Source organism: Cupressus sempervirens, chromosome 11 (assembly GCF_028749045.1).
Source record: "Cupressus sempervirens isolate cs-2001-9-10 chromosome 11, ASM2874904v1, whole genome shotgun sequence".
In the NCBI taxonomy this organism is placed as follows: domain Eukaryota; kingdom Viridiplantae; phylum Streptophyta; class Pinopsida; order Cupressales; family Cupressaceae; genus Cupressus; species Cupressus sempervirens.
Window position 1 is genome coordinate 740,051,340 of NC_143128.1, and position 27,637 is coordinate 740,078,976.

At 36.1% G+C, this 27,637-nt stretch overlaps 1 protein-coding gene across 2 annotated transcripts; it reads left to right on the forward strand.

The window, feature by feature from the left end:
- On the forward strand, positions 1-26,878 carry LOC149531757 (uncharacterized). Of its 2 annotated transcripts, none has more exons than XM_089811533.1 (15): positions 1-230; positions 379-798; positions 1,045-1,111; positions 1,759-1,824; positions 2,272-2,318; positions 2,426-2,471; positions 2,555-2,635; positions 2,801-2,843; positions 3,124-3,182; positions 5,354-5,435; positions 5,546-5,595; positions 7,071-7,144; positions 22,662-22,713; positions 22,804-23,397; positions 23,520-26,878. In XM_089811533.1, exons 2-15 carry the CDS (start codon positions 701-703, stop codon positions 26,292-26,294), a joined length of 4,134 nt encoding a protein of 1,377 aa, XP_089667659.1. In that variant the 5' UTR covers positions 1-230; positions 379-700; the 3' UTR covers positions 26,295-26,878. The 2 variants fall into 2 exon arrangements, with proteins under 2 accessions (XP_089667659.1, XP_089667660.1); XM_089811534.1 differs by having other exon boundaries at positions 3,133-3,182.
- The last annotated feature ends 759 nt before the right edge of the window (positions 26,879-27,637 follow it).

Genomic DNA, 27,637 nt, shown 5'->3' on the forward strand with positions numbered 1-27,637 from the left:
ATTGCTGTCCTCCTTTGATACGTAAATTTTCCGTATTGTTACATAACAGAAGAGATAAAATAAGGGTGTTGAATTCTCTGGAAATGTGCAGCGAGGCACATGATAGTGAAACATGAGGGATCGATCGATGGGCCCGCCATTGTTAACTCAGACGTAATTGTTCCCCATCTGCCGGACTTCTCACTTTCTGCTTCTCGTTCAGGATAATCTTATAGCTGCCATTAGAGCAGGTACACTCAGATTTTGAAGTTTTTTATATAGTCCTAGTCGAGTTTTTATTGCAATGCATATGGAGCTCATGTGTAAGCTTAGTCCACATCCACCGTTCTCACGCAGAATGGATGCAATTAATGTTGTTTGGTGATCATTTGTTTGCAGGAGAGGGAGTGTTCGATTTTGTCGGACGGGAAGAATGATGCCGGAGGTCCCGTGCTCGAGTAGGGAGCAAAATGATGCTGGGGTTTAAATGATTTTTTGTTTTGCTTTAACATCTGTCTGCTCGTTTGGTCTGCATTGCGGCGACTCGGCCGGTGATCGAGCGCGCTGATGTCGCCGCTGCTTTTAAAATCAATGGAGGACCTGTTTGTTTGGTTGCGGAATACATGGCGCTTCTTAGAGATGCAGTGAAATGAGATCCAGTGTTAATTTTTGCGGATAAGAGCGCTTTTAGCTTGGAGCGGAGTAATTTAGATCGGAGACAATGGAGTCGAGGATGGACCAGTACGAAATAATGGAGCAGATTGGCCGGGGAGCTTTCGGAGCTGCGATTCTTGTCCATCACAAGACGGAAAAGAAGAAGTGAGACGTTTTGGCCTTTAGGCTTTTGAATTCGAGCGTCATTTCTTTTGGTCTGGTATCTCGTTGTCTTGAATTATATTGTAGAAATTGTCTTAGGCTGTTTCTGAGCGAAATTACTTCACGCATTTGTGGAAATAGACATTTATACGATTTTGAGCAGCGTAGGCTTCACCTTCTAAATCAGTTGGCGATTTGGAAGTAAAACTGAAATTTAAGGACAGAAGGTTTATTTATTTTTTAATGCAGGTATGTATTGAAAAAGATCCGCCTAGCGCGACAAACTGATAGATGTCGACGCTCTGCACATCAAGAGGTATATATTTGCACTTTTCGTTTTACATTTTATTTTTGAGCATTCCCGAATACCGTTCGTTGATGCTCGGCGTGGATCTTTTTCCTGTTCTTTTTGGAGCGGCTGCTTTTCTTAAGTTGTGCTCATTTATATTTTGATTTCATACCATGGTGCTACAACTCCGTTAACCTTGGCGCTACCCTTTTTCACCCGCTTTTGATGTACTGTAGGCCAAAGTGGTCTGCAGGTCCCGTCAAAATGCTTTTACTGGTTTATAAAATTGTTTCCACAGGAGATTTTAAGTTTTAGAAAGAATTATCTAGGTCTCAGTTTAAGACATTTAAGGTCTGACTTCAAAATCAATGTAATTTTGTTAATTAGCATTCTGGTATGCGTCTTGATCCAAGTTTTCAATGTACTAGCCTATTACTGTAGGTGTAATTTGTTGTATGCTGAGAGATTGAAATGTTTGTTGACCTGCGTAAGGCATTTTACTATTTTAATTGTCTACTTGAGAAATTAGTTTTCTAGTAAAGCTGTCCCTTAGATTAGCTACAATGTTGTTTTGATTCGCAAGCTTTCTTCCATTTTCAATATGCAAATGATCATATTAAAAGTGTAGTTTGAGATGCTTTTCCTACGATGATAATAGAACACAATGCTTGCAGATGGCTCTAATTGCGCGTATTCGACATCCTTACGTTGTGGAGTACAAGGAAGCTTGGGTGGAAAAGGTATGCTCCGTCCAACCAGGATTATCAGTTTAAAATTGCTAAAGGTTGCAATATAACATCCGTGGAAATAGGCTCTGCACCTAAACCGGCATTAAGATGTGGATGAGTAATGTTTCTCAAATAGGATTGTTATCTCAAAAATCATTTCCTAAGATATTTGGGTGATGGCACTTTCCAGATGTCTTTGCTAATCCTAAATTTGCTCTTTATGAAGTGTATGATCTTTAATGTGTTCCAAGAAGAATTTCATGTACTAAATGTTGCATTGCTTGGAAATGATTTTAATATTTTGCAGCTATTGCATTTGTGTTTGTCACCATGTATATACTAGTCTGTTTACTATATTCTTTTACTACCTTGTGGACTGTTTCTTCATTCACAAAAACATTGTGCATTCCGATAATGAACTCAAGACTACTGTGTAATAGTGTTTTATGTGCATTTCAGGGATGTTATGTTTGCATTGTAACAGGATATTGCGAAGGTGGAGACATGTAAGTGAATATGCTAGTTTAAATTGCCAGTCCATTCATTTTTCATTTTTAGCCCCGGGTTCACCCGACACACCTGATGTGTTATTAAAATTTACTTGTGATTGCAGGGCAGAGATGATTAAGAAAGCTAATGGAACAACTTTTCCCGAGGAGGTATACTTCTTTGAAAGAAATGCTATTAGAAATTTCTGCACCTTGCCAATATTGTACTGAATTATTCTGCTTCTTTTCTTCAGAAACTACTGAAATGGTTTACGCAATTGTTATTGGCTGTTGATTATCTGCACTCAAACTACGTTCTTCACAGAGATTTGAAGGTGTGTGGTTGTTATAATGTTTTGTACTGATTCCCAAGAGGTATTTCTGCCATAGATGCTCTTATAACCATCAATCTTTGGAAACTGTGGCTGCCTTTGCTTATTTATGGCACATTGTAAACTCATCTTTTTATGAATTTGATTCTGATGCATTTTTTGATACAGTGTTCTAACATATTCCTAACCAAGGATCAAGAAGTGCGACTTGGTAAGTGGAGTTCATGATAATAATTGCTCTACTTTTATTTGCATTATGTAGTGGCTAAATACAATGGTTTTTCTTTTTCCGAGAAAGCAAAATCCTTTTACCATTGTACGACAGCTACACAAGTCACAGCTGCAATTCATAAAGTACATTTTTTATTTTTAGAATCGAAAAGCTTAAGCACAGAGTCAAACAGTCTTCTGATTCTGTTACCATTTATAGGGATACATATCCATACTTTTCTGAGTTTCCAGAGACAACAATTTTTTTATAATTTGAAAAGCCTATGCAGGTGATTTTGGATTGGCAAAAACTCTCAAGGCAGATGACCTAACTTCCTCTGTAAGTTTTGCAATACAAGTTTTTAACCTAAGTTCCATGTCCATTCATTCAGTTTGTATGTCGTACAAGTTTTATTAATTTTTTTTTCCTGTTTGTATGTTCTACATAGAAGCAAATGACTAATTATATGGTTTGGTTTCTGTATAATTCTATTCTCAGTCTGATTGCAGACTAAAAGAATGGTTTTAGATGTAAAAATAGATATTATGGAAGGCTGGTCTAAGCACTGCTATTTAGTAAGCATAGAATTTGTATGTAGGAACAGGCCTGACACATATTGTAATGTCAAAAATATCACACAACATGCAATTAAGATTTTTAGTTTCTAGCAATAAATACTGAGAGTGGTCAGTGCTTGAGAGATGGTTCTTAACAAAGCCAAAGACTTCCAAAAGACTGCAAGGATGTATATCATAAATCAAAATCAGATGACTCTTAACAAAGCCAAAGACTTGCAAAAGACTGCAAGGATGCATATCATAAATCAAAAGCAACTACTGTTGCTATAGAGTTAAATGATTACTGACTCATGAAATGAACTTTCCAATATATGTTCACAATGATGTCTATGCATTTCATTAATCAAAGTTAACTGCTGCAGCTATAAAGTTAAATAATTACTGATTCATGAAATGAACTTTTTAATCTTTGTTCGCAAGGATGTCTTGTGGTGGCCTGTGAGAGGATTTTTGGGAAATGCTCCCAAAAATTTTCTGGTACACAATTCCTTTCCTCCCATTTAGCAGACAATGCTAATGACCAATTCCTCATAGACTGCCTCTCTTAACCTTCCTTCTTCTCTATCCAATATCAAGCATTCATCCTCTGTAATATGCATCTTTTCTGCTTGAGTATGCCATTATCCCCTTAGATCTGTTCTGTAACTAGCTTTGGAACTATCTCCCATCTTTTAAGCTGTTCTTTATGCTTGTTTGCTGCAAAAGGTTTATTACTTCTCTCTCACTTGTGAAGCATTAATTGTACTTGCAAGATAACCTATGCATGTCATTTTCCATTAATCCTGAGCAGTAGTTCCACCAAAGATCATACATTTTTGTTTGTCTTCTAAGTTTCTCATGCCCCTTCTGTTTCCTTGCTTACATCCTACATATATAGCCTGGATCCTCTCTCATTTCATTCCCATTTTTATCAATCAATCTTGCCTTCATTCCGCGGTAAGCACTGCTCGATGCCATAGAAAATATCATGATAAATTTGGCTCACTTATTTGTTTATGTATCTTAGCATTTATTGCAATGTACCACGTGATTCATATGTATCACTCCTTCAAACTGATTACATCATTGGCCTAGAAATGAAGCTGTGAGGGCAAGATTGAGAACATTAGATACATTTATGCCGCGAAAGGATGAATGAAGCATGGTCTAGCTAAACCTGCTTCTAATTGTCCATGTAGATAGCATGGAGATAGAGATACTAAATAACATTGATTGTTCCTCCTAGACAGGAGACAAATCAAAACGTATGTTATGTGAAACAAATGATCCACTCTTTATATGCAATGATTTGCCGTTACTAAGATCATATGCTAAGGTTTAATGACTTGATTAACTATAATAGCTTTTTCTTTTTCCCTAGTCTAAATATGGTTTTAGTGCTAGCCATGTATGTAAAGTGCCATATTAAGTAGTTAATGGTTGACCAAAGGATTAAGAACATTGGTGTTGATAATGTACAGTGAGGAATTTTTTCTCCAGCAACTTGTTTGAAGCTAAGATTCCTTGTATAGTTCATACATACGATGTAAAGACATAGATGTTAATGTTCTTGATTGGTGCATCTAACTGAGAGAATGAAACAATTGTTTGCTAAAAAAGCGAGTAGCAGAGAGGTAAAGTGGGACCATTCATGTCAATTAACATCACGAATTATTGTAACTAGTAGGGTTACAATGTAAAAAGTTAAAAACTTGAAAATGTTGTTTCTTTAAAATTGGTGAAGTGCAAATGATGTATATAATAGTTTTGATGAGATGTTTAGTCAGTATTTTGGAAGTAACTGGCCACTTTTCTTATTATAATCTAGACCATGCCAATGAGTTTGTGCTCTTATAGATCAGATTGTGGAGATCAATTAATTTGTAGATTTTAGAAATAAAAAAACAGACATAAAATTTTTCCAGGTTTCTGACGAATCTCTGAGTTCTGCAGGTGGTGGGTACTCCAAACTACATGTGCCCAGAACTTCTTGCCGATATTCCTTATGGTTTTAAATCTGATATTTGGTCTCTAGGTGATACATATTAACTTAGCGTTTGCATTTTTTAAGCTTTCTTATTCTGCCTATTTATTATTAAGTAGTGGGCAATTTAATGAAATGTGATCTCGACCATTCTTGAGCAGGTTGCTGCATATATGAAATGGCTGCTCATCGACCTGCATTTAAAGCATTCGTAAGATTCTCTTTGTAGCAACATAGTATTAGTAATTGACGACTGCTATTTTTAACCTTGTGTAATAGTATAATTCTGTTATATATCCTTCTCTGTCATGAGTGAGCTATAAGGAAAGCTTGCCGAAATTTTATGGTTTACTATACTACTTGGTGGAACAAATTGAGATTTCCTCTCTCCGTATATTTTATTATAACATAATTTGTAAACTGTTCTACAAATAAAATGCATCTCTTGTTATGGTAGAAGGTTATTGTTGAACAAGGTCCTTATTTTTAGGCATTGATCTACTTCTTGCAGGCATTGCTTGCCTTTTTTAGCAGTTACTAGGACGACAGTTTTTGCATTGGACTTTCTTAAGTACATTATATTTGTTAACATTGATCTAGTTATCGCTTAACAAGTGTCCATACATTTTTTAAATAAGGTTTTGGTTTTTTAGCAAGGACTTTGGTTATGAGCATTAAAAGTCTTTATGTTACATTGTTACGGATGTTTTGGATGACACATACCTGTCTCTTGCTGCTTCCTGCAACCTATGGTTTTGTTTTTTCATCTCGACCACTTCTGCTTTTTACATTGCATATTCTTGTACTTACACGATTCTTCTGTCTTAGACCATGAAGTGCCAAAAATTCTGTTCATTTGCTTGGTCTCTATTGAGCCCGATTTTTTGCTACAGATCTGCTTGCCTCTTGCGCCTTTGCCTTGCTTCTGTACTATCATTGCCTTGTTGATTGTTTGAAGTAATCTTGATTCATGTCTTGTCTTATTTGCTGCCTCTCCAGAACTTCACCTTCATTTGGTGCCCATATTTACATTTTCATTTGTTTTATACCTCATTTCAGCTGCACTATCTTTGCAATATTTTGTTGAAATTCTTTTCATGAACATACATGAGGAAATAGACTGTAATTAGTTTAAATAACTCCTCATGAACATCATCATGGATGACTGAAACAAATCCACTAATCAAATCTTATAAAATTAAAAACATCAAATGATTGAACTGTATCTTATGGTATTGGCAAATGTTGGAGCTCAAAGCTTGATGTAAATATTTTTTAAATTTAAATTCAATCTTCAGGCCTGTTAAAATACTTTTAGTCTTTTAGAAACATGTAAAGCTATCATAATTTGTTGGTATTCAATCAGATCTGGAAATGCATTATATGGTTTATAATATGACAGGTTATGTTTATGTAACCTATAAGATAATTACTTCTTGTTTATTGTCACTGAAATGGATTTTTGATATTTGTTTTTTGTTCGTTGTCACTGGAATAGGTTTTGAGTTCATGTGTAAGGTTAGACAGAGTGACTGATTCTACTGATTACTAGATATGAATGATATTTAAACTCTTTCTTTGCTTTCTTTTTGCATCCAAACTATAGCTTGTGGTAGTGCATTTTCTGGATAATGAAAATACAACTTGCAGATTCCGCTAAAACTAATTTTTATCTGAATGTTCCAGGATATGGCTGGATTGATAAGCAAGATAAATCGTTCAGCTATTGGCCCCTTACCAACCATTTACTCTTCCTCCTTGTAAGTGTGTCTTATCTCCAAGACTCTTGCTTTCTGCCTCAATTCTTTTTCTTCTTCTTCTCCCCATCCCATTTAATCAGGCCCAGTTTTCATATCTCTACTATTGAAGTTAATTTTAATTTAGACCTGTAATGAGATATCGAAGGCTGGATACTGGTGTATCTTGGAATGCATCAATGTTAATGTTTTAAATTTGTTATTTTATTGGGAAATTCTTTTAAAGATCTCACTATTGGACAGTAGAAAGTGAATGCAAATCAAGGTCTACTGGTGACTATATTAGGTGAATGACGCTGGAGAAGAACTGGGACATATAATTACCTGCATATCACTGGCAGCATACTTTAGTGAGATAGAATCAGTTTAGTTGACAGCAATAAACTTAAATCTAAGAACTTACCAAAGAATCTCCTTGATGATTGGTATGGGATAAGGGGGTCTTGATGAATGGTCTTTGACTCTCTATTAGCATCAAATGTTTCCATAATGATGTAATGCCCTCTCTCTGAAATAGGATTTCCGATTTAATAATAAATAATAAGAAAATTAAAATAATAAAAAAATAAAAAATTGATAAACAATAATATAATACAATTACAAACTAAGTTAATGAAAGGTCAAGAGATACATAATGAAGAGTTGTGACTCCCTCAACATATGATATAAAAGGGCGGAGAGTTCATTTGAAAGGTGATACAGAGGAGGAAGAAAGAGGAGAGTATAAGAATTAAAGAAGGATTAATGGAAGAAGAAGGGAAGTGACTCTTTCAAAGGGCAGCAATGAAGAGGAGTTGTAACTCTTCCAAAGGGTTGTGGTTATGAAGGGTTGTGACCCTTTCAAAGAGGGACAGTTATGAAGGTTTGTGACTCTTGCAAATGGCAGAAATGTTGAAGAGTTATAACTCTCTTGAAGGTAATTGTCAAAGTTTGTGACCATTGCAAAGGGGCAGACATAATGAAGAGGTGTGACTCTCCCACATTAGTAGATAGAAAGGGGAGACGGTTTCATTTGAGGAGGACATCCAAGGAAAGATCAACTTGGGGGGTAATATTTTATTCTCAGAGGCAACAATGCAAAGAGTGGCGCCTCAATCCTCATGAAAGGCTGTGACCCTTCCACAAGCAAAGTATAAAGGAGGAATTTTTGCAAGCAATGAAGGGATACATTGTGCTGTGAATCAAGGGTTATATAATCAGTACTCAATCAGCAATCTGTACTCATTAAGGGGCTGGATAGAGTATAAGGCATGAGAAAATCATCCAACAATTAATTCATTCAGAAGTCTCTTGCATCAGCAAATATAATCATTAGAATCATAAAATAATACATCTTAAGGAATCATCAAGGAAGAATCAAGCACACCAATCAACACGAAGAAGTAGTCTCATAAATTGGGAATATGATACCAATTATTATCATCAGACCATATGCAATTAATAGAATTAAACAATAAGATAATATCTAGATCAGGCATAGGAAAGCAACAGACCCCTAGGTGTTTCAGAACTACTATTAGTAACATCTAGTAGTCTAACAATTGCTCATGTGGTATTAATATCGTCTATACATTATTTGTCAATCAATTGTCTTTTATATATACATTTCTGATTAGATATAAAATGAATATGACAAGTGTGTTTGTAAACCCCTATTTTTTATAGAAGGAAGGAGGTGTAAGGAAAAAGGGAATCACAAGGATTGCCATTTAGGGTGGGGTCCAATGGAGGGGGAAGTCCTAAATTTTTTTAATGGGTGTTGTAGAGATTTTATGTGGAATATTTTAAACCCGGTGGTCTTATGAATTTCTAATGCAGCCCAGCTTAAAAGTTTAAGTTCCAAAATTGAAGGAAGTTAGGGGTCTTATGATTTTTTTTCAAATAAAGGAACATATATTCAAAATATATTTGTTGACACAAGGCAGGAGGGCCAAAAGATGCACCTCCTAGCTACCCTCACTTAGAGTTACACATGGAAGCCACCACAGAGGAGAAACCACTAGAAATCATAGAGGAATTAATACAGGAAAGACAGGTAATATTCATTCAGCATGTCAGGCATAAGGCCTACCTGGTTGCAGCCATATAAATTAAAGTTACAATCAGTGAGCTTAAGCGCTCGGGTTCACAGAGCCAATCTTTTGGATTTTGCTTCTATCTAACTTAATTCTACTTTTCCTAATCCTAGATCTCTACTTTTATAGCCAGCAAGACCAGAAGTCGGCTTGTCAGGCAAATCAAAATATAGGTTCTGCCCCAAAGGAGGATTCAGCAACCCCTAAAATAAGCAAATTAACTTCCACAGGACAAGGATAGGTCCACAGATGATCCAAGAAGAGGTTTCCAAGTGCACGGAATGCTAGATGTCACATAAAACCTTGCCAAAACTGAACCTGCACATTATTTGAGCTGCCAAGAAATCAGCACATCTTGAACAAAGAAGTGGTCGTGTTGTGGGGGGGAATTTTGCCCAAGTCCACAAGTCTCAGAAACATACCCCTACCATGGATGTGGGATTTTATTTGGTGGACATCCTTGGGGAACAATGGCCCTTGGTTTCCCATCCCCAAAATGATGTGTCCTTGTGTTCCCCTTGTTAGGAAACTCTATGGAACTATGAAACTTTCAACCGAGTTGATGAGAGCACATGAAAATGATCAAGAGGGAAACAAAATTCTCAGGACTAAAACTGTTGGAGTCAAGTAGTTTGGATGTTTCTAACTATCATGGAAGTGCTCGAATCTAGCATTGACCTAAGTGAAATGGACTTGGCTGGTGCAATCCAAAAAAACTAGTCTAATGCCCTATAAATACCATTCATGACTACCAAATTAGTGGTTCAATTTGAAGAGTAGAAAACGGAGGGGATTATTTTATGATATACTATTTTCATTGGTGGTTGATAGAGTGTAACATACGAGTTTTTCCAATCAAATACGAATCAACTACTTTAATAATTAACTGATTTTGATTCACATGACAATGATTTCTACTAACAGAAAATAACTGAAGAAATCCCTTTTCAATATAAACTACATTTTCAGCTGATATTTCCGGAAAAACAAAATGAGATATTTATGTATTGCTAATAATTAACTACTTTCAAATATTCAACACGAAATAAAGTAACAACTATTCTTAAACTGAAATAAATGACTTTTATCTTGAAACGAAGTAACTATCTATTCATTTAGAGGTTTTAAGAACATACAGTATAATTGAAGAAATTTCTTTAACTTGTTGTTCAAGCCTTGGCATTGGTGAGAGGAGAAGCATTGACATAGGCTTAACCTCCCAACCGCGGACCATTACTAATCTCCACACATTCTAAATAAATAGAACGGCCCTCCCTACCTCGAGGTCGGGATTGGGATGTTCATAAATCCAGCTATCAGAGCAACCTGGTGGGTTGAAGTCCCAGCAGTTATTCTCCAAAATAATTGAAGCATATGGATATTCAACAAAGATCACATGTTCGGCACATTTGCCTAAATTCCACCTTGGCCAAGGGTTTTCAATTTGGGTCTACAAACCCGATCTCCACCACTCGACTTGACAACTTATAAACTTGTATTTTTTAAACTTCTTATTATTATATCTGATGTCTTTCATTCTTGTGCAGATTGTCTACACCTCCTCACCATTTTCAGGCTACCAAGCCGGTGATTCCTAGGTGCATGCAAGTTTATATTCTTGACATTGATTTACACCTTCTTCACCTTTGATTACTTGGTGAATTCCTCGGTGTTCATAATACCATCTTACAAAGAGGATGCATTTATATCCTGAATTGAGATATAGGATTGGTATACATTCATGGCTAGAAATAAAAACATTACTACAATGCAATCTCCATATTTTAATTCTGTTATTTGTCTTCTTGAATTCGAATCATACACATATAGCAGTGTTACGGAATGAATGAGTTATTGACATGGGAAGCATGACTGAAAAAGGAATTAAGGAAAATATGAATTTCAACATCGCATAATGGGAGTGGTATTCTTTACTTATGCTACAGACTCAGCGATTTAAATACAAGGTAACGCATGAATTGCAACACAGCATTATGATAATGGTATTCTGTATTTATGCTACAGACTCAGCAATTTAAATGCAAGATAAAACATGAATTGCAACACGGCATAATGATAATGGTATTCTGTACTTAAGCTACAGACTCAGCTTTTTAAATGCAAGGAAAAACATGATTTATTAGAGGTCTTACGTGACTCTTCTATTGCAAACTGCTAGCTCTGTTGCTGGGTATTTGTCTAAACCTTCTGTCCTGTGACCCGCGGCAGAGATTGAGGAGATATGTTGGTGACGGATTTGTGAGCAGAGAAAAATATCGATTTCCAGAGTCAGTAATTTGAGAACTATCTCTAGCAAGGAATAATATGGAGAAAAGAAAGAACGAATTATTCTCGAGTATGAGACTCTAATAAAAAGATGAGCTTGACTATTTGGCTCCCTACAGTTACAAGAACCCATTTGAATATCCTTCAAATCGATTTTAAAAAAAAGGAGGAAAGAGGGAAGAAAAGAAGAAAAATCGGAAGTTGGAGGGTTATTGTTATTTTATTATTATTATATTCTTTTCTACATTCATGTGTACGTATTAATAAGTTGGCATCATTAGATTATGATTTATAATGTATTGGTGTCACCTTATTTTTATTTACATGTGTTCATATTAGAGAATGTTTAATAATAATTAAGTAATAATAATATTTGATAATTCTTTTAAAGGTAAGAATTTATGTTTATTTAATATTATTTATTTTAATGTTCCTTTTATAGCTCATGCAGTTCCATCATGTAATATGTTGTCAAGTCCTAGTAATCTTGCCAAAATAGCTTTTAGGACAAACTTGTTGGTTCTGATGACTGGGCTATTCGACCATCCCCTTCTGATGATCCCGTTTAGCAATGCTTTCCCTCTCTCTTCAGTCTTCTTCCTGTAATCAATCAAAACAACATTCTCGCCAAGACATCAATTCAAGATTTATAAATCGTTAATTCAAAATCACCTAGTGACCATTTCGATTTTCATAATCGTCAGAATGACTTTCTTCACATGTTCATGAAAATATCTCATCATCATACATGTACTTCAACTAACTCATTTCACATGATCGGAAAGAATTAAATTGATATAATGACTATAATTAACTAACTTTCTCAGGATCGATACAGCGGCTATAATTAACTAACTCATTTTCACATGATTAGGAAGAAGTAAATTGATACAACGGCTATAATTAACTAACTCACTTTCTCATGATCGATACAATGGCTATAATTAACTAACTCATTTTCACATGATCAGGAAGAAGTAAATCGATACAACGGCTATAATTAACTAACTCATTTTCACATGATTAGGAAAAAGAAATAAATCGATACAACAGCTAAAATTTAACTAACTTGTTTCACATGATAAAAAATAAATTGTTTCAACGGCTATCATCAGTTTAAAATTTCAGGGCAAAATTTGGGATGTAACATAGAGATTATTTCAAAAAAAGGCTATACATGGGTAAACTAGTAAGACCTTTGGTTTGGTTACTTTGCAGATGTCTATCTTTTAAAAGAGCATTAAACTGAAGGGAGGTATCTAAGCTGCTCTTAGGAAATAATATTCATCTATATCCTTAAAAAAAAAGAATTGATGATAGTCTCAAGATATAGGAACTGTATGCAATGTGATTTAAGAAAGAATGGGTTCTATTTAGCCACATATAAAATCAGAAGATTAAAACAATAAGCTTACAAAATACTTCTTCCTTTTATTATAAATTGTAAACCATCAACAATGAGGAGGAAAAATCTCTTGGTATCTTGGAATGTTTTTAAATCAGTTTTGGTTCATTAGTTGTAAATAATTAAAAAATGTGTCAGTTGATTAGGTTTTTTTACTGTTTTTGTTGCAAAAATTACATCATTTCCTCATCTTTAGGTTTTTAAGTTTATCTTCTAAATGTAATGCTTCGCCAAGGAACCCTTGGAAACAATGGGCAAAACATAAGCCATAGAAGAGGAAACATTTTTTTTTTTGAAACAATACATTCGAACATACATTACATAACATTGTGAACATACAACCAAGAGGTACTTAATAGATTCATAACGATAATAAGCAACGTGTTGATGGGTGTTTTATGACCACATTGATACAAAATAAAGTGACCAAGGACATTCTATCCTCTGTTGAGCAAAGACCCCTCAAATGCTAAGATCATAGAAGTGACTCCAAGGTTCCTACGAACATGCAACTTTATGTGGGGTATGAGCTGGTTGAGTTTGATGTATGCTAATAAAGGGGGACTTACATGATCCTTTAGTAAGAAGTCTTGGGCAATTTTGAAGTTCAATAGGAATCCTCCTCCCCTTGGGATTGGCACTCATGAAAGCTCTCTTGGCGTACTTTATTTGTGGAGAAGAAATTTGGAATTTGGGAAGAATCCCTCCTCTTCTAAAGAACTGCACCCATATAGAATTTCTTGGCACACTTGGATCTTGAAGGAGGATTTTCAGACAATCGAAATTCCATCATCTACTTGTTCATCTCATTGGACTTGGATTTGGATACCTATTTCATTTATAGTTAACATTCACCTGTTTCCAAAAATAGGTTATTAAAAATAGGAATTACTAAAAATATTAAATTGTTAGAAACACTTAAAAACATCACCGATAGGTCTCTTGAAGTTAAAAAATAATAATTTTTTTTTTAGTCAATTCCACCTTTAAAATCACCAATGTATTTCAAGGTTCAAGAGACACTAAATGCAAAAAGATTTGGCTTATTTATGAAAAGAGTGGATCACTATTTTCCATGGGGCGATGTGTGGAAAGGTCACAACATAATGTTTGTGTCCACATGATGCTCAAAAGTATATTAATCAATATGTTGAGAAGTTCAAGACAAAGTTAGAGTCGCAAAACGTCGTGTCAAAGGACCTATTACCAAACCTAGGCATTCAACCATAGTGTTTCGCCTCTCTTAGCAGAGACATTAACACATAGGAGTGAGGTGCTAAAAGTCAAGCACTGGTGCCAAAACATGTTTTTCACCTTGTCGACTTGGTCTAGAGAGATGGATGACCATTTGCTAGGTGCAAGTGCTAAAGTATAGGCAAAAATGCTAATCCAGCTTCCTTGCCCAATTTTTTAGGGTTTGATCTCACAAAATTGAATCAAATTTAAATCATATGCAAAACTTAGTCTACTCTATCATAAACGCTTCATAATACATCATGAGGAGGTTCTATTGACAAAGATTCAAGGTTATAATAAAGATTAAATTGTTGGCTGTATTACATGATGATACACGTACAATACAAGAGCATGAATACATCAATGAAACATCATAAGAACACAAAGAAGGCGGAGTATGATCTGGGACCACTCAAAAACCTGTACACCAGCCCTCAACGTTGACATGCAACACCACTTGACCACGTGGTACCCTTAGGCCCACCCCATGGTGATTGTCCACTGTGCTCATGGAGGTAGACACATGGACCAAACAATAATGCAATCATACGCAAGACTAGTAGGCTTACACACAACAATCAAAATCAAGACCACAACACAAATTTCAATCAAGAACACAGATTATCTCATCATGCAAACGGGGAGTCGTGACCTCAATGAAGAGCATGTAAGAAGTATTGAGAGAGGGGAGGGGTTGACTATTTCAAAACTTCAAACTTATAAATGCATGGAACCATATAATAATAAAACACATTAAGAGCAACCATCAAGCCAAAAACACCAAACTTCTCACAGAAAACTCTTGTGGGTAGAAAAACATGACATATAAAACAAAAATGGGCATCAACTCAAATACAAAATCTATTAATTGTTTCAGATTATGGTCCAAAGTTATGTTTTATGATACTTGTCTACATCAATTTAATTTATTCTTCTATAATTTTATGTTATTTGGTACCTTAGAATATTGTTTTTATAGTGATCAGGTGCATTGATGTTTTCTTCATATAATTGCTCTAAAAAATTGAGATTTCACATTCTTATTTCAATATTCTTTGGCCTGGACGTTTTATAAATTCACAATATTTACAGTTGCTATTCTTACAAACATATGTTCTTGGGAATACACATGATTTGTAAAATTTTCCAACTTGTATATGATGCTGATATTGAAAATTAAACTCTTTTTGATAATGGTGCTTAAGATGGAATAGGAATCTGCTCCATGTTATGCAGACACTTTTTATCATCTTAGCAACACTATGGATGTTGATATAATTTGTCTAAATGTTTTCTTTTAATCCTTTTGAGTGGCTCAGATATCAAACTTTTCCTTTCATGTAAATCATACCGCTCATGGGTTTTTTTCTGAGGACCATGATAACAAACAGTTTGTATCACACAAGTGAAACTTTTTAAGCCAGCCATAAGCAAACATGGGTTGGTAGGTCAAACTCTTCAAGTTTGTGTATAAAATTACCTGAAGGAATAATATTACTTGATCAGTTAATCCAATATCACAGCTGATGAAATGTGCTTGATTCCTAATCTTGCTGCACTATCAGCAGCTAAACTGTAGGTTTATTGCTTCCACTTAAGAATATGCTTGGTTAAAAACCCCATAGCTTTTCCGGTTCCCTTTTCATTGAAAATTTGAAAAGTTCATTACAAATTCATAAAGATAAGTACATGGATTCCTATCCATGCAATAATCCACCAGTTTGAGAATGTGATCATGCATTAGCCTATAAAACACTATTTACATTGTGACAGCGACACTCATTGGATAATTATCAATTGAGCAATCAGCAATGCTCTATGGAATATATACGGTCTTCCAGCGTTGTCTTCTCTCAATCTTTGTAGTAATACAATTTGCTCTTGGCACACAAGAGTGGGTGCTCAATCCCTTCTAGGAAAAAAAATGTTAACAATGAAAAGGCTGTATCCTATTATATATTACTAGAGTCTAATAGCATGGTCCAATGCAGCTGCTTAAATTTTGTAAGGAGCAGGTGGTCCCATTTAGTTTCTTAATTAGAGTGACACACACCTTGCAATAGTGGAGTGAAATGGTGGAGCTCGATACCTTATGATTTGATTTTCTAGCTGTAGATGGAGGTGAAAGGGGATGGGGAGGCACAATGGTGAATTGATGCATAGTGCTCTGCCTATGGAACATTATCATTAATGATCTCTATCATGCCTATCTATAAGCCTTCACAAACAAAATCCTAGTCTATAATCAACAAATTTGTGCCCAAAGTTGGTATCCTAAGTTGATCTGTAATTGCAGACCCATCCCTATTCTTATGATTTTATCTGAGGAAATAGGTTTCATTAAAAGCAACTATATTCCTGACAGATTATTGCTGTTTGAGAAGGTAAGGAATGGGCTTGTTGCTCTAACCAACATGCCATTCTCATTAAAATTGATTTTGAAGAGGCTTATTTTAGGATTGTATGGGCCTTTATCCTCATCATGCTCAAGGGGCTTGGATCTGGCCCTAATTTTGTTCAAATGCTTTTGCTGATGCTTATGGGTACCAGCCATGAATGACACAATTTGAATTGTACCTGCACTTTACGTCTTGTGTAGTGAGGGGTTTACTTATCTTTTTGTGAATGCCATTTGCCAAAATCATGACTATGGAATTTCCCTTCCAATAGATTCTCGTCAATGTTTGGAGAATGCCCATTTTGCGAATGACTCTTTTCTTACCCTTATTGAACATAAGGCCAGTGGCAAGCAAGCCTCCAACGCTTGAATATGTTTGATTTGGCTTTAGGCTCCAAAATTTAATGGAATAAAATCAAGTGCTAGATGGAATCCTTCTTGTACAAGACTAGCTTAGGTATTTTTGTTGTTAATAAATTGGTCTTGGAGATCTATTCCATAAGGCCAGTGGCAAGCAAGCCTCCAACACTTGAATATGTTTGATTTGGCTTTAGGCTCCAAAATTTAATGGAATAAAATCAAGTGCTAGATGGAATCCTTCTTGTACAAGACTAGCTTAGGTATTTTTGTTGTTAATAAATTGGTCTTGGAGATCTATTCCATTTTTTTGGGCATCCTCATTTTCTTTCCAGCTTCATCTGGTCCTCTTTGACAATTTATTATTGATGAAGTGGAAACGAAGATAACCTAGTATTTTGCCAAGTCACTTTCCTTTTCTGACAATTTTCAAAATTTTTTGGAATTTGTTTTATTCTTCTTTGTAAAGCCCATGTGCGCTATTCTTGCTTAGCCACATTTAAGATTTCTTACAAAACTAGACAAAAATTCTTGGTGTTTCTCTAGAGGCTCACTTGGAGCAAGGAAAACATCTGCATAAGGTTGCTTGGGAATTTTGCTGACTTGGGGATTTTGGTGGACTTGGTCCTCTTGATGTTTAGTAGGAAGGAAAGGTATTATAAGGAATTTGGAAGGTAACATGACCTGGAAGATTTTTCATAGAAATTGTATTTCTTCTAGCCTTCCTTTTGTTCACACTGATAAGGTGGCGCTGAAAGCTATGCTTTTGCATGTGCTTCATTATCACCAGGGTAATGATTATTGCATTGTGGCAAGGGTTCCTCCTAGTTTGAATTTTCTAGTTGCCACTTATTCTTTGGTTGTCTCTGTTAGTTTCCTAACTTGTATTCCAGTAACCCCTAAAAATTCACCTAATTTTTATGCTTACATGGTTTCCCTAGGACTATTGTCAACAATAAGGTAAGGATATTTCTTCCCTCTTTTTGGTAGGAGTTATTTTGTTTGATTGGCACCAATCTCATTCCTAATACCAGCTATCACCTGTAGACTGGTTCACAAACAAAGATGGGAAATTATTAGGTCAAACTGTACTTGAGGAATATGAATGACGTGGATTAAGTGGTTCCTTCTTGGAGGATATTTAAGTTTGATGGGAAACAACCAAATCTGTAATGTCCCCTTTCGGAATTGCCCTAAATCTTGCTCTAGAATCCCAAATTCAATGAAAGCAAGAAGTTTAGTATAGTCAGAATTATAACTTTACCAATTAAAATGTTTCAAGCAAAATAAATCTTGGTTTAGGTCCTCCAATCATGTTAGACAATATTAAATATAATTCATAACACCAAATATTTCTAGAAGGGTTGGGGATCAAATAACACATAAATGCATATATATTAAGAATCATCTTAATCCATTTAGATGAATCATGTGATATCTTTAGTTCATTTTAGAATGTCCCCTTTCTGAATTGCCCTAAATCTTGCTCTAAAATCCCAAATTCAATGAAAGCAAGAAGTTTAGTATAGTTAGAATTATAACTCTACCAATTAAAATGTTTCAAGCAAAATAAATCTTGGTTTAGGTCCTCCAATCATGTTAGACAATATTAAATATAAATCATAAGACGAAATATTTCTAGAAGGGTTGGGGATCAAATAACACAGAAGTGCATATATATTAAGAATCATGTTAATCCATTTAGATGAATCACGTAATATCTTTAGTTCATTTTAGAATTCAACAATAATAGGGGTAGAATGAGGGAAGCACAATAGGGTGCTCAAAGCATCCCTCACACTAAGCCCAAGGGTGTATACAACACCTCCATTGGCCCACATGTGGCAGGATGCCATCAGTCCATCACGAAGTGTTCTACCTAGTGGGGGAGCTTGTCTCTGCCCTCCCAATTCGGGTCACATTATTCACCTGCATATGATTGTGACTACTCTTAATTCAATTCCAACAATCAACCTTTGTAAAGGTGAAAGTGGAAACTGGAATAGGGCGCCCAGAATATTCCTCTTATCCACACCCAAGGGCAGGATACATTGCCCCACTTTGGTCCACATGTGGCAGGACGTCATCCTCCATCATGGGGTGGTCTACTTAGAAGGGAATTTTGAATGTGCTCTCCCTCCCTCCCTGTATTTTCTTTACTCAGCTCCATATGATTGTTTGTGGGCAAATGAGTAAAATAAGGAATAGCATTTCATATTTTTGCCTATACAGAATGTGTATTAATTTTTAAATATATTATGAAAATTTTTACTATATCATCCAAATTGCCAAATAACAATGCAGGTTATTATAATAGAGATAATCTGCTCTGAATTCCTTTCTCCTGTTTTATCTCCTTAATTGATTACCACTTTGCTGATTATTGATTTCAGATGTTTCTATCTGATCTGCTCTCTTTAATGCTATTTCTCCAAATGTAGTTCTTCCTTTGTAGCCCTCAAAGAGGATGGATAGTCACATCTCTGATTAAGAACATTATCTAGTACATCAACTTGATTACAACTTGCAATCCCTTGCAATTCAATATCGCTGCAAGAAGCTACCAAATTCTCATGTGAAAAGCCCTAACCCTAAGCCATTTAACAAGATTTATATCGGTTGCAAGAATAGGGTTAGAATATGTTCTCCAATAGGGAAAACAACTCCTGGCGCCTTTGTAGAATAATAAAAGTCATTTTTGGCCTCGGGGGGCCCTGCCTGTCAACCCCACCCTATATCGTGAAGATCCGGCAAGGGTCACTGCTTCTTGACCCCATCTTGGATGTGCCACTCCCAAACCTCCCATCGAAAAAATGGGGGGAAACTGCACTAAAAAAAGTGGGGAAAAAATTAACATCCGAGTCTAATTAGGTACCATATAACCTTAATCTCCCATTTGGAGGCTCATCAGACTCCACAACTGTAAAAAATGCCTCTAGTTACTGCTTTAATCTCTGCCTTGTTATTTAATAATTGAGGCTTTAACTTCTTTTCTAATTCTTTAACTTGGGCACTCATGTACAATTTGTTTGTTTTTAAATAATATTAGTGATTTGTGAAGTCACCCAAGCATTAATATTGTGGTGTATGATCTGTTTTAGTTTGGGAACATGCCAGAAACCAGAGAAATATCCATTATTTAATTTATAAGATGATGCAAAAGTCCTAGGAAACTCCCCTCCACTGAGAAGCAATCATATAAACCTAGCAGAAGCCACCACTATCCCAAAGGACAATTTAGACAATTAAGTAGTTGCATCTTGGAGAATATTAGCATGGCACCCTTTGTGGCGCTATATTAGATATGATGCACTTACCTCCAGTCATGTTCACTAACAATAGGATACCCATTGGTAGTGATTTGGTGGAGCATAGTCAAGACATTTTCAAGTCACTTAAATATCATTTGATGTGGGTCCAATATCAATAGAAATTTTACGAACTTCAATTTTGCACCAAGATATCTCTTGTGGTTGGAGATATGATCTTTCTATGGTTGCAGACTTATAGGCAAACTCTTTTTAAGAAAAGTGGGTTTGAAACTCTTTTACCATGCTTCTATGGACCATACAAAGTTGTGGAGAATTGCTCAACTGGACTATGAGTTGGAGTTCTAAGGGATATTCACAATGTTTTCCATGTATTGTACCTTAAAAAGGCACTCTTTTTTTATGAGGATGTATCCCCTCAACCTTGTCCACTGTCCAGCAACCTGTGTGAGCAAGGGTGGGACTAGGTCCCCCCGGGTGAGATCCTCCGCCCGCTAGCCGTCTAACCTCTTTAACCCGGAGCATTCCTTAAAAAGGCACTTGGTCAGCATATTGCACAATCAACTGATTTGCCACATTTGGATGATGAGGGAAAACTGATTTTGGTTCTAGGGACTATTGTTGACATATAGGAGAAGAAATTGAGGGACAACATTGTCCCAAATTACTTGGTCTATTGGAATAATCTACCCATTGAGGATGCTACTTGGGAGGGGCTAGACATTTTTTATCATGTGGGCAGTACATTGCCCGTGGGCAAGCAATTCCAAGAAAAACAGATTTGTAATGCCCCTGTCAGCAGTCAGTTAGGATTGAGTATTTAGTTAGGAACGTTTATGATTGAATTAAGGTGGTTTAGTTTTTAATCAGACAACAAATGCTTCTTTCTGTCTTCCAATTGAACTGTGGTTGGGTTTTTTAAGTTAGATTTGGAACAAAGGTCGATGTATGGTTAGTTAATTGATTAGGATTGCCATCAATCAAGGAGAGGGCTGAATAGTTAACTGATTGAAACTACCTAAGATCTTGGTATTTTACTTGGGAGTAGAGGAAATGCTGGGGAGGAAAAGGAGATTTTTTTGGAAAATTAAGACTAAAAGTCACTTCGATGCTTACAACAGCTTTGGCACTTGGGGTGAAAATCTCAGGTGTAACATTGGCAGTTTGTGGTGCAGAGGAGCAAATTATCATGAGCATTAGCTAGGTGTCAGATTTGGTTGTTGTTGAGTATCAATAGTGTAATTCTTCTTTTCTCTATAAAATTAGATAAATTTAATATATCGGAGTTAATTCTGTATGGCAGTGAACTTATTATTGTCATTATCTAAGTTTAAAGACTTAAAGTTTTCTCAAGATTAACTAGTTTAAGATTCTAGTACATTAATATCAACACCCTTAAAGTATATATCGAACAATATGAATATTACAAAAGGAAACAAATAAGTTCTGAGAATTAAACTAAATTTACTCCATCCCATTTATTTATAATTGTGAATATCTATTAAAAAAAGTTCAATACTTCATTTGAATCAGAGCATTTGGAAATGCCAACTCGCTCTAGGAATATTTTAATGGTCATGTCGCTCGTAGTTAAGGGCATAGCATACTCTAGCAGGAAACAGTTCTCATTCAGAACACAACATGTAAAACATGCACAACAAAGCAATTGCTTAACAAGCCCAGGCCAGGGCCAGTCTGGAGTGTATTTTCTATCCCAAGTTGGATTCACTAGTGTGCCTCTTTAACCGATGAAAACCGCCTTCTTCCTTGAGTCATATTTATGCCCTTTCCAAGTCTCACAAAATGCTTTATATTTCCTTTTGAGGGGTGGTTTCTAAACCATCCCACCCTTTCAAAAAGGTGTCCATTTATATTTTTCAATGAACACAATCATTCCTTCCATTTAAAAGAATTTTTACGAATATTATTTACTAATCCTCATTTCAGCCAAAGGGTCATTTCAAAGGTTTTTGTCATGGAAAAATAACTTTCTTTTCTCTTTAGGGGAAAAGTCTCTTAACAACAGGAGTGTTAAGAAGTCGAATCTGTATATTGGGTGCAACCAGTCAGCATTAAGTCTTGTATAATTTGCTGTTTTATCAGTGTTTGGACAAAATTCCCAAAAAATGAAAAAAAGTATTCGTTGATGAAATTTTACTAATAGTTTAAGCCCAAATTTGTAAGGTTGAGTCGAATTTGTAACCCCACAAACATATTAGTAAACTTGTTTGTATTTGCAGATATGTTAGAAATGTGCTTGCATGTCAAAGATATAATTTCAAATTCCACAAGTGGAATAAGTACTAGAGTTTATATTGAACAGCATGAGAGTTGAAATTTCGTTCTAAAAGGTTAGATAGTTGAAGGGGTACTGACTAGCGGAACAACTGTTTTAGGTGTAGAAAAAAGATCAAAGAATAAATTTTCTGAGTTTCTCAATTCTGGGGAGTGATAATTATAATAGCCTTTGATGTTGGATTTGTAATGTTTGCAGAAAAGGTCTTATCAAAAGTATGCTCAGAAAAAATCCAGAACATAGACCCACGGTAATCCCTTACTTCCAGGGAAATGCATTAGACTTAAAATGCTAGCATTCTATTGTTGTAATTTCAAACTGATCTTGGTAGTTCATGTAGGCAGCTGAAATCTTGAGGCATCCTCACCTTCAGAATTGTGTTGCTCAATGCCGTGCTGAATCTGGATTTATGGCTTGTACTTCTCCCAATAAACCAATTTGGAAGGCACATCGTGTTCGGGAAAGCATCGAGGAAAGTCCACATATCCATGCCACTGGTAACAGGGAAAGCTTCAGTTCAAATGGGAAAAGCAGTGCAGTCATTTCTGATGACTGTGAAGGAAGTAATGGAAATACCAATCACAGTGATAATGTGAGTGATTGCAAGGAGGCTGAGGATCAATCATGGGCATTTATCACTTCAGAAAACCAAACATTGAAGGAAGAAGATGAGACTAAACTGTTTCAGCTGCCACATAGAGAAAATGGACATAAGTTTGATGATAAACAACCAAAACCAGAGAAACGCCCATTATTTAATCTTAAAGATGATGCAAAAATTCCTGTAAACTCCTCTCCTCTGAGAAGCAATCGCATGAGCCGAGCTGTACCCACCAATATCCCGAGGGACAATGTAGACAAGATTGGGACTCCATCAAAATTAAATGCAGATTCCACTAAAAAGACCCAGCCAACACTATCTCCAAAGCATTTGGTGAGCTGTTAGTATGCAATTATTGTTTCTAGATGAAAGGCCTAAAAAATGCAATATTTTTGTCTAGAACTCAATTTATACATATATTTTAAATTATACCTCCTTTTCAACTTTTGATGCAGTCACCCAACATCGAATCATCCCCAAGGAGTAAATTTAAACATGAAATCACAGTGCCTTTGGAGCCAACTGCACAAGATAGACATGGTTCTGGAAACACAAAGCAGCGCTTGCCATCCTCATCTACAGCTCATCGAAGGTTACCACTGTCAATTCCCTCAAAACCATTGGGTCCTGTAAGGAGCTCATCCCCACTGAATGGTCGTAGATCACGTCCTGTGAATGAAATTAAAGCATCTAACAAAGATGGAGTCTGTACTGAAGCTAGAGTTCATGTTCCATATCCTAAAGCTCAAATGGTATGGACGGAATCACCTCCGCAATCTCCAAGTTTAGATTCTGAAGAATTGTCAGATGTTCAAGAGGTGCCATATGTAGACAGGACTATGCAACAAGATCCAGCAGAAAACTTTCGTTCACTTGAGTCTCAGAGAATGATGCCAAGACGCATTGATCCTCTTGTTAATACTGCAGTTGCCTGTGAAACGAATGATTATCAAATGGCAAAATCTCAGGCTATTTCAGTTCAAAGGTCATTACCCAAGGAGACCTTTGAGTCCAGAAGAACAGGCACTGATATACATCTTTCTGTAGATCAGAAACCATTGGGGGAGCCTTACATTGCATCTACCAAAATTATTCCCCATGATATGCCTGATTCACATCAAATGACTTCTACAGATGTCTCTTGGAAAACAAGAAATGAAATATCTTTGCATCCTTTTGAATCTCAGGCAGTGTCTATCAGTTCAGGCAGTTCTGCTATCCCTGCAACTTCTGCATTGAGTTGTTGTGTACAAACTCAGACGGAAACTGTAGAATCATACTCTCCTGTTTGTAGTGAAAATAACCAACCTGATGTACAAAAGCTATCATATAACGATGTCTTCACTGCAACAGAAAAAGAAAATGTCAGTTCTGAAAGTCAGGAAATATCATGTTCTCCATTTTCTGAACTTGCTATTGGAAAGCTTCAATTTGTTTCAGAGCCTACAACAGTAAAACCTATTGAAGATCAGGAAAAACTCAATGGTCAATCTCGTCAAATGCAAATTGCTAGGCAATATTGGGGTACTTTGGACTCTGAAAGTACCAAAGCAGTTCCTGGTTCAGTAATGACGTCCGAAGATGTTCTAGCACAAATGGAGATAAATGACATCGCTCCGGCATCGAAGAATATTCTGAAACGATTTTCTTCCATGGGAAATCATGCAACAGCACAAACAGTCTCTGACACAGAACACAATAAAGATCCACCTATACCAGTGAGGGAAGGGAGTAAACCACAACCTGAAACTTGGGAGTCATACGGACAATGTCCTCTTGATACATGTACAGATTCAGTTGTTACTCATTATACTCAAGGATACATATCAAAGGACATGCATAAAGATAGTTCAAGCCCTTTTGAAATTACAGATCTTTCATCCCAATTTTGCCCTTCTTCTACTGTTAAGGATTCTCTAGGAAATTTTTATTTACAGAATGAGATACCTGGGACTACATCTACTATGAAAGAACAAGAAACGAATCAATCTGTGAATGAGCTACATAACTCAAAAGCTTCTGTGGTTCCTTCAACTGGGAATGTGAAAGCATGTTCTGATATCCTTGACGAAGGTATCCAGAAACAAAGTCTAAGGTCTTCTGACATTACAACTCTTCCATTGCAATCTCTGCTGCCTTTAAATGTTCAAAAGGGTAGTGAAATTCATGATACACAGGAGATAGCAGGCACTGTGTCTACCAAACATGGCCAACTATCTGATCTACATGTTTTTGAATCTCAAAATGAAAAATTTCCTGCAGTTTGTAGTAATGATAATGGAAAAGTATATCCTGATATATGGGTGCTGTCTAATGCCATGGGTCTTCAAACGGAACAGAAAATGTGTGCAAGCAATGGTGCTTGTGTAACACCAGATACAGAAACATCATATATATCATCCCATAAGCAAGATCGAATGCCTGTTGTGGGAGATGCCCAGTCACCTGATGTATCTGTAAATGCTCCAAGGTTGGATATAATGCCGGAATTCAAACTCTCTACATCATCGTCTTGTGGATCCAGACCACTGGATCATGAAGAATTTCCAGTCAAGGAAGTTCCTGGGTCAAAGCTGGATAATCACATAGAATTTCCCAGATTTTCTCAAGCTGCTAGTGAAAGAGACAACGAGTCATGCTCATCATGTTTTAGCAGACAATATTCTGACTGTGGTACATCCTCAACTTCTATGAGTCATGATAAATTGGCAAGATCATCATACCAAGAAAATGATGATGAATACAAAACCCAGGAGAAAGGAACCATTCAGATTAGTGAGAAGTTGCCTGTAAATGTACAGCCATCCTTCAATGATGTGATACATGTAATCAGGCACAGCACCTATAGGATTGGTGGAGAACAAAAGACAGTAGAGTCTGTAGAGATGGATGTGCCCAGTTCATTTCAAGATATGAGAAGGGATGCCATGGAAGGAAAGAATATTCATCCTGTTAATAATGTGTCCAATCATTCCCTTTCACAGCATTCACAGAATGCTCCCCGCAGAGATGATGAGTCTCAATTAAAGAGACTTGATGTACGATCTTATCGTCAAAGGGCAGATGCTCTTGAAGGTCTGTTAGAACTGTCAGCACAGCTCCTTCAGCAGAATAGGTTGGAAGAACTTGCTGTTGTGCTCAAGCCTTTTGGAAAGGATATTGTTTCGTCAAGAGAGACAGCTATTTGGTTAACTCAGAGCTTGAAAGCAATGAAAGGTGATGAGCAGTAGAGAGGATATATTGGCACAGTTTCAATAGAGCAGTTCGGAAGAATTTGTTTTGCTCAAGCCCTGATGGAAATTATATTTTGATTCATTAAGCTAGACGGTGATTTGGTTCACTTGGAGTCTGAAATTAAATGAAAGGTGAGGAACACTACAGTAGATCTGTGTCCAGAACTTCAACAGAATTGGTTGGAGGAACATGTTTATTGTTCAACTAGAGAGGGATATTTTCTCGACTCAGAGCTTTGTTGCGGTGAAGGGTGAGGAAAAGTATAGTAGATCCATATCAGGAGATAATTCTAGGCTGCAAATGATGTCAAATCTGTACTCATGTTATACTTTCAGCAAATTGCTGAAAGTCCTGAATTAAATGTACCTATTCTGATGGCAGATTGGCTTCTTGCATCCTGTATCAGAAGGATGTTTTGTATCCTGCATCACGTCATTGTCTAGAATCGTGACAATAATGTGTATGTATAGAAGTTTGTGTTATTGGATTGATACTTTCCCTTGTTGAAAGCAAAGTATGTAACATCTATGAGCGATGCTGTCTGACGGTCTTAAATAAAATGAACATAAATTCTTGCTTATTTCTTTTTTGAGTAGTCTTATCTTAAAATGTGTTGCTTGCAGTTTCCAGCAGCTATCTCCTAATGTGTGCGAGTATGGAGACATTTCCCTACATTGATGGCGCCATTTAAAATTGTTAGCAGCTAGGTGAAGTATTTTTGAGTCATGGTTTGTGAGAAGTAATAATGGTCAATTATTGCATCATCTCATTTGCTTAGTTTATTGTATAACGTTACTTTTGAGCCATTGTTCTTGTCCTTACAAAAACTTCAGTGTCAATGGTTCTGTCTTTGGCCTAATTATGCCGTATACTGTATTCTATGTGAAGAAAAAGTCATGATAATCATCTTCTCCAGAACACCACTGAACTTTTGCACTGACAAACAGGGCTTCTGCATTTGGAAAATCAGGAACTTGTTGCTGGAGAGGATTAATGTATGTGAAGTGTGCCTTGACTTCTTTTCCCACAAACAGTTTAATAGGGCAGCAGACCGTTATTGTCATCTAGAGCATATTATATGTTGATGTATTTTGTTTTGTGTTATTCCTAAAAAAGTTTTGACGGGGAAAATCATGAGTACTTTCGACCTACAATGTGCATTTCATGTATTAATATTTGAGCATTTTAACTTTGTGTTTCTTAAAATCTTAAATGAATATTTCAACAGTAGTTTATTTGGCAAGTCTCTTACTTATAATTAAGGTTCGGAGACGATATTATCAAATATACTGTCATTTCTTTTTGACAAGGTGTCCAAAACAATCCTAAAGAGGCTAAT

Coding starts and splice junctions, on each gene's coding strand:
- LOC149531757 (XM_089811533.1), top strand. CDS start 701: ATGGAGTCGAGGATGGACCAGTACGAAATAATGGAGCAGATTGGCCGG. Junction 7,145..22,661: donor ACCATTTACTCTTCCTCCTT/GTAAGTGTGTCT, acceptor TAATGTTTGCAG/AAAAGGTCTTATCAAAAGTA. Junction 22,714..22,803: donor ATCCAGAACATAGACCCACG/GTAATCCCTTAC, acceptor TAGTTCATGTAG/GCAGCTGAAATCTTGAGGCA.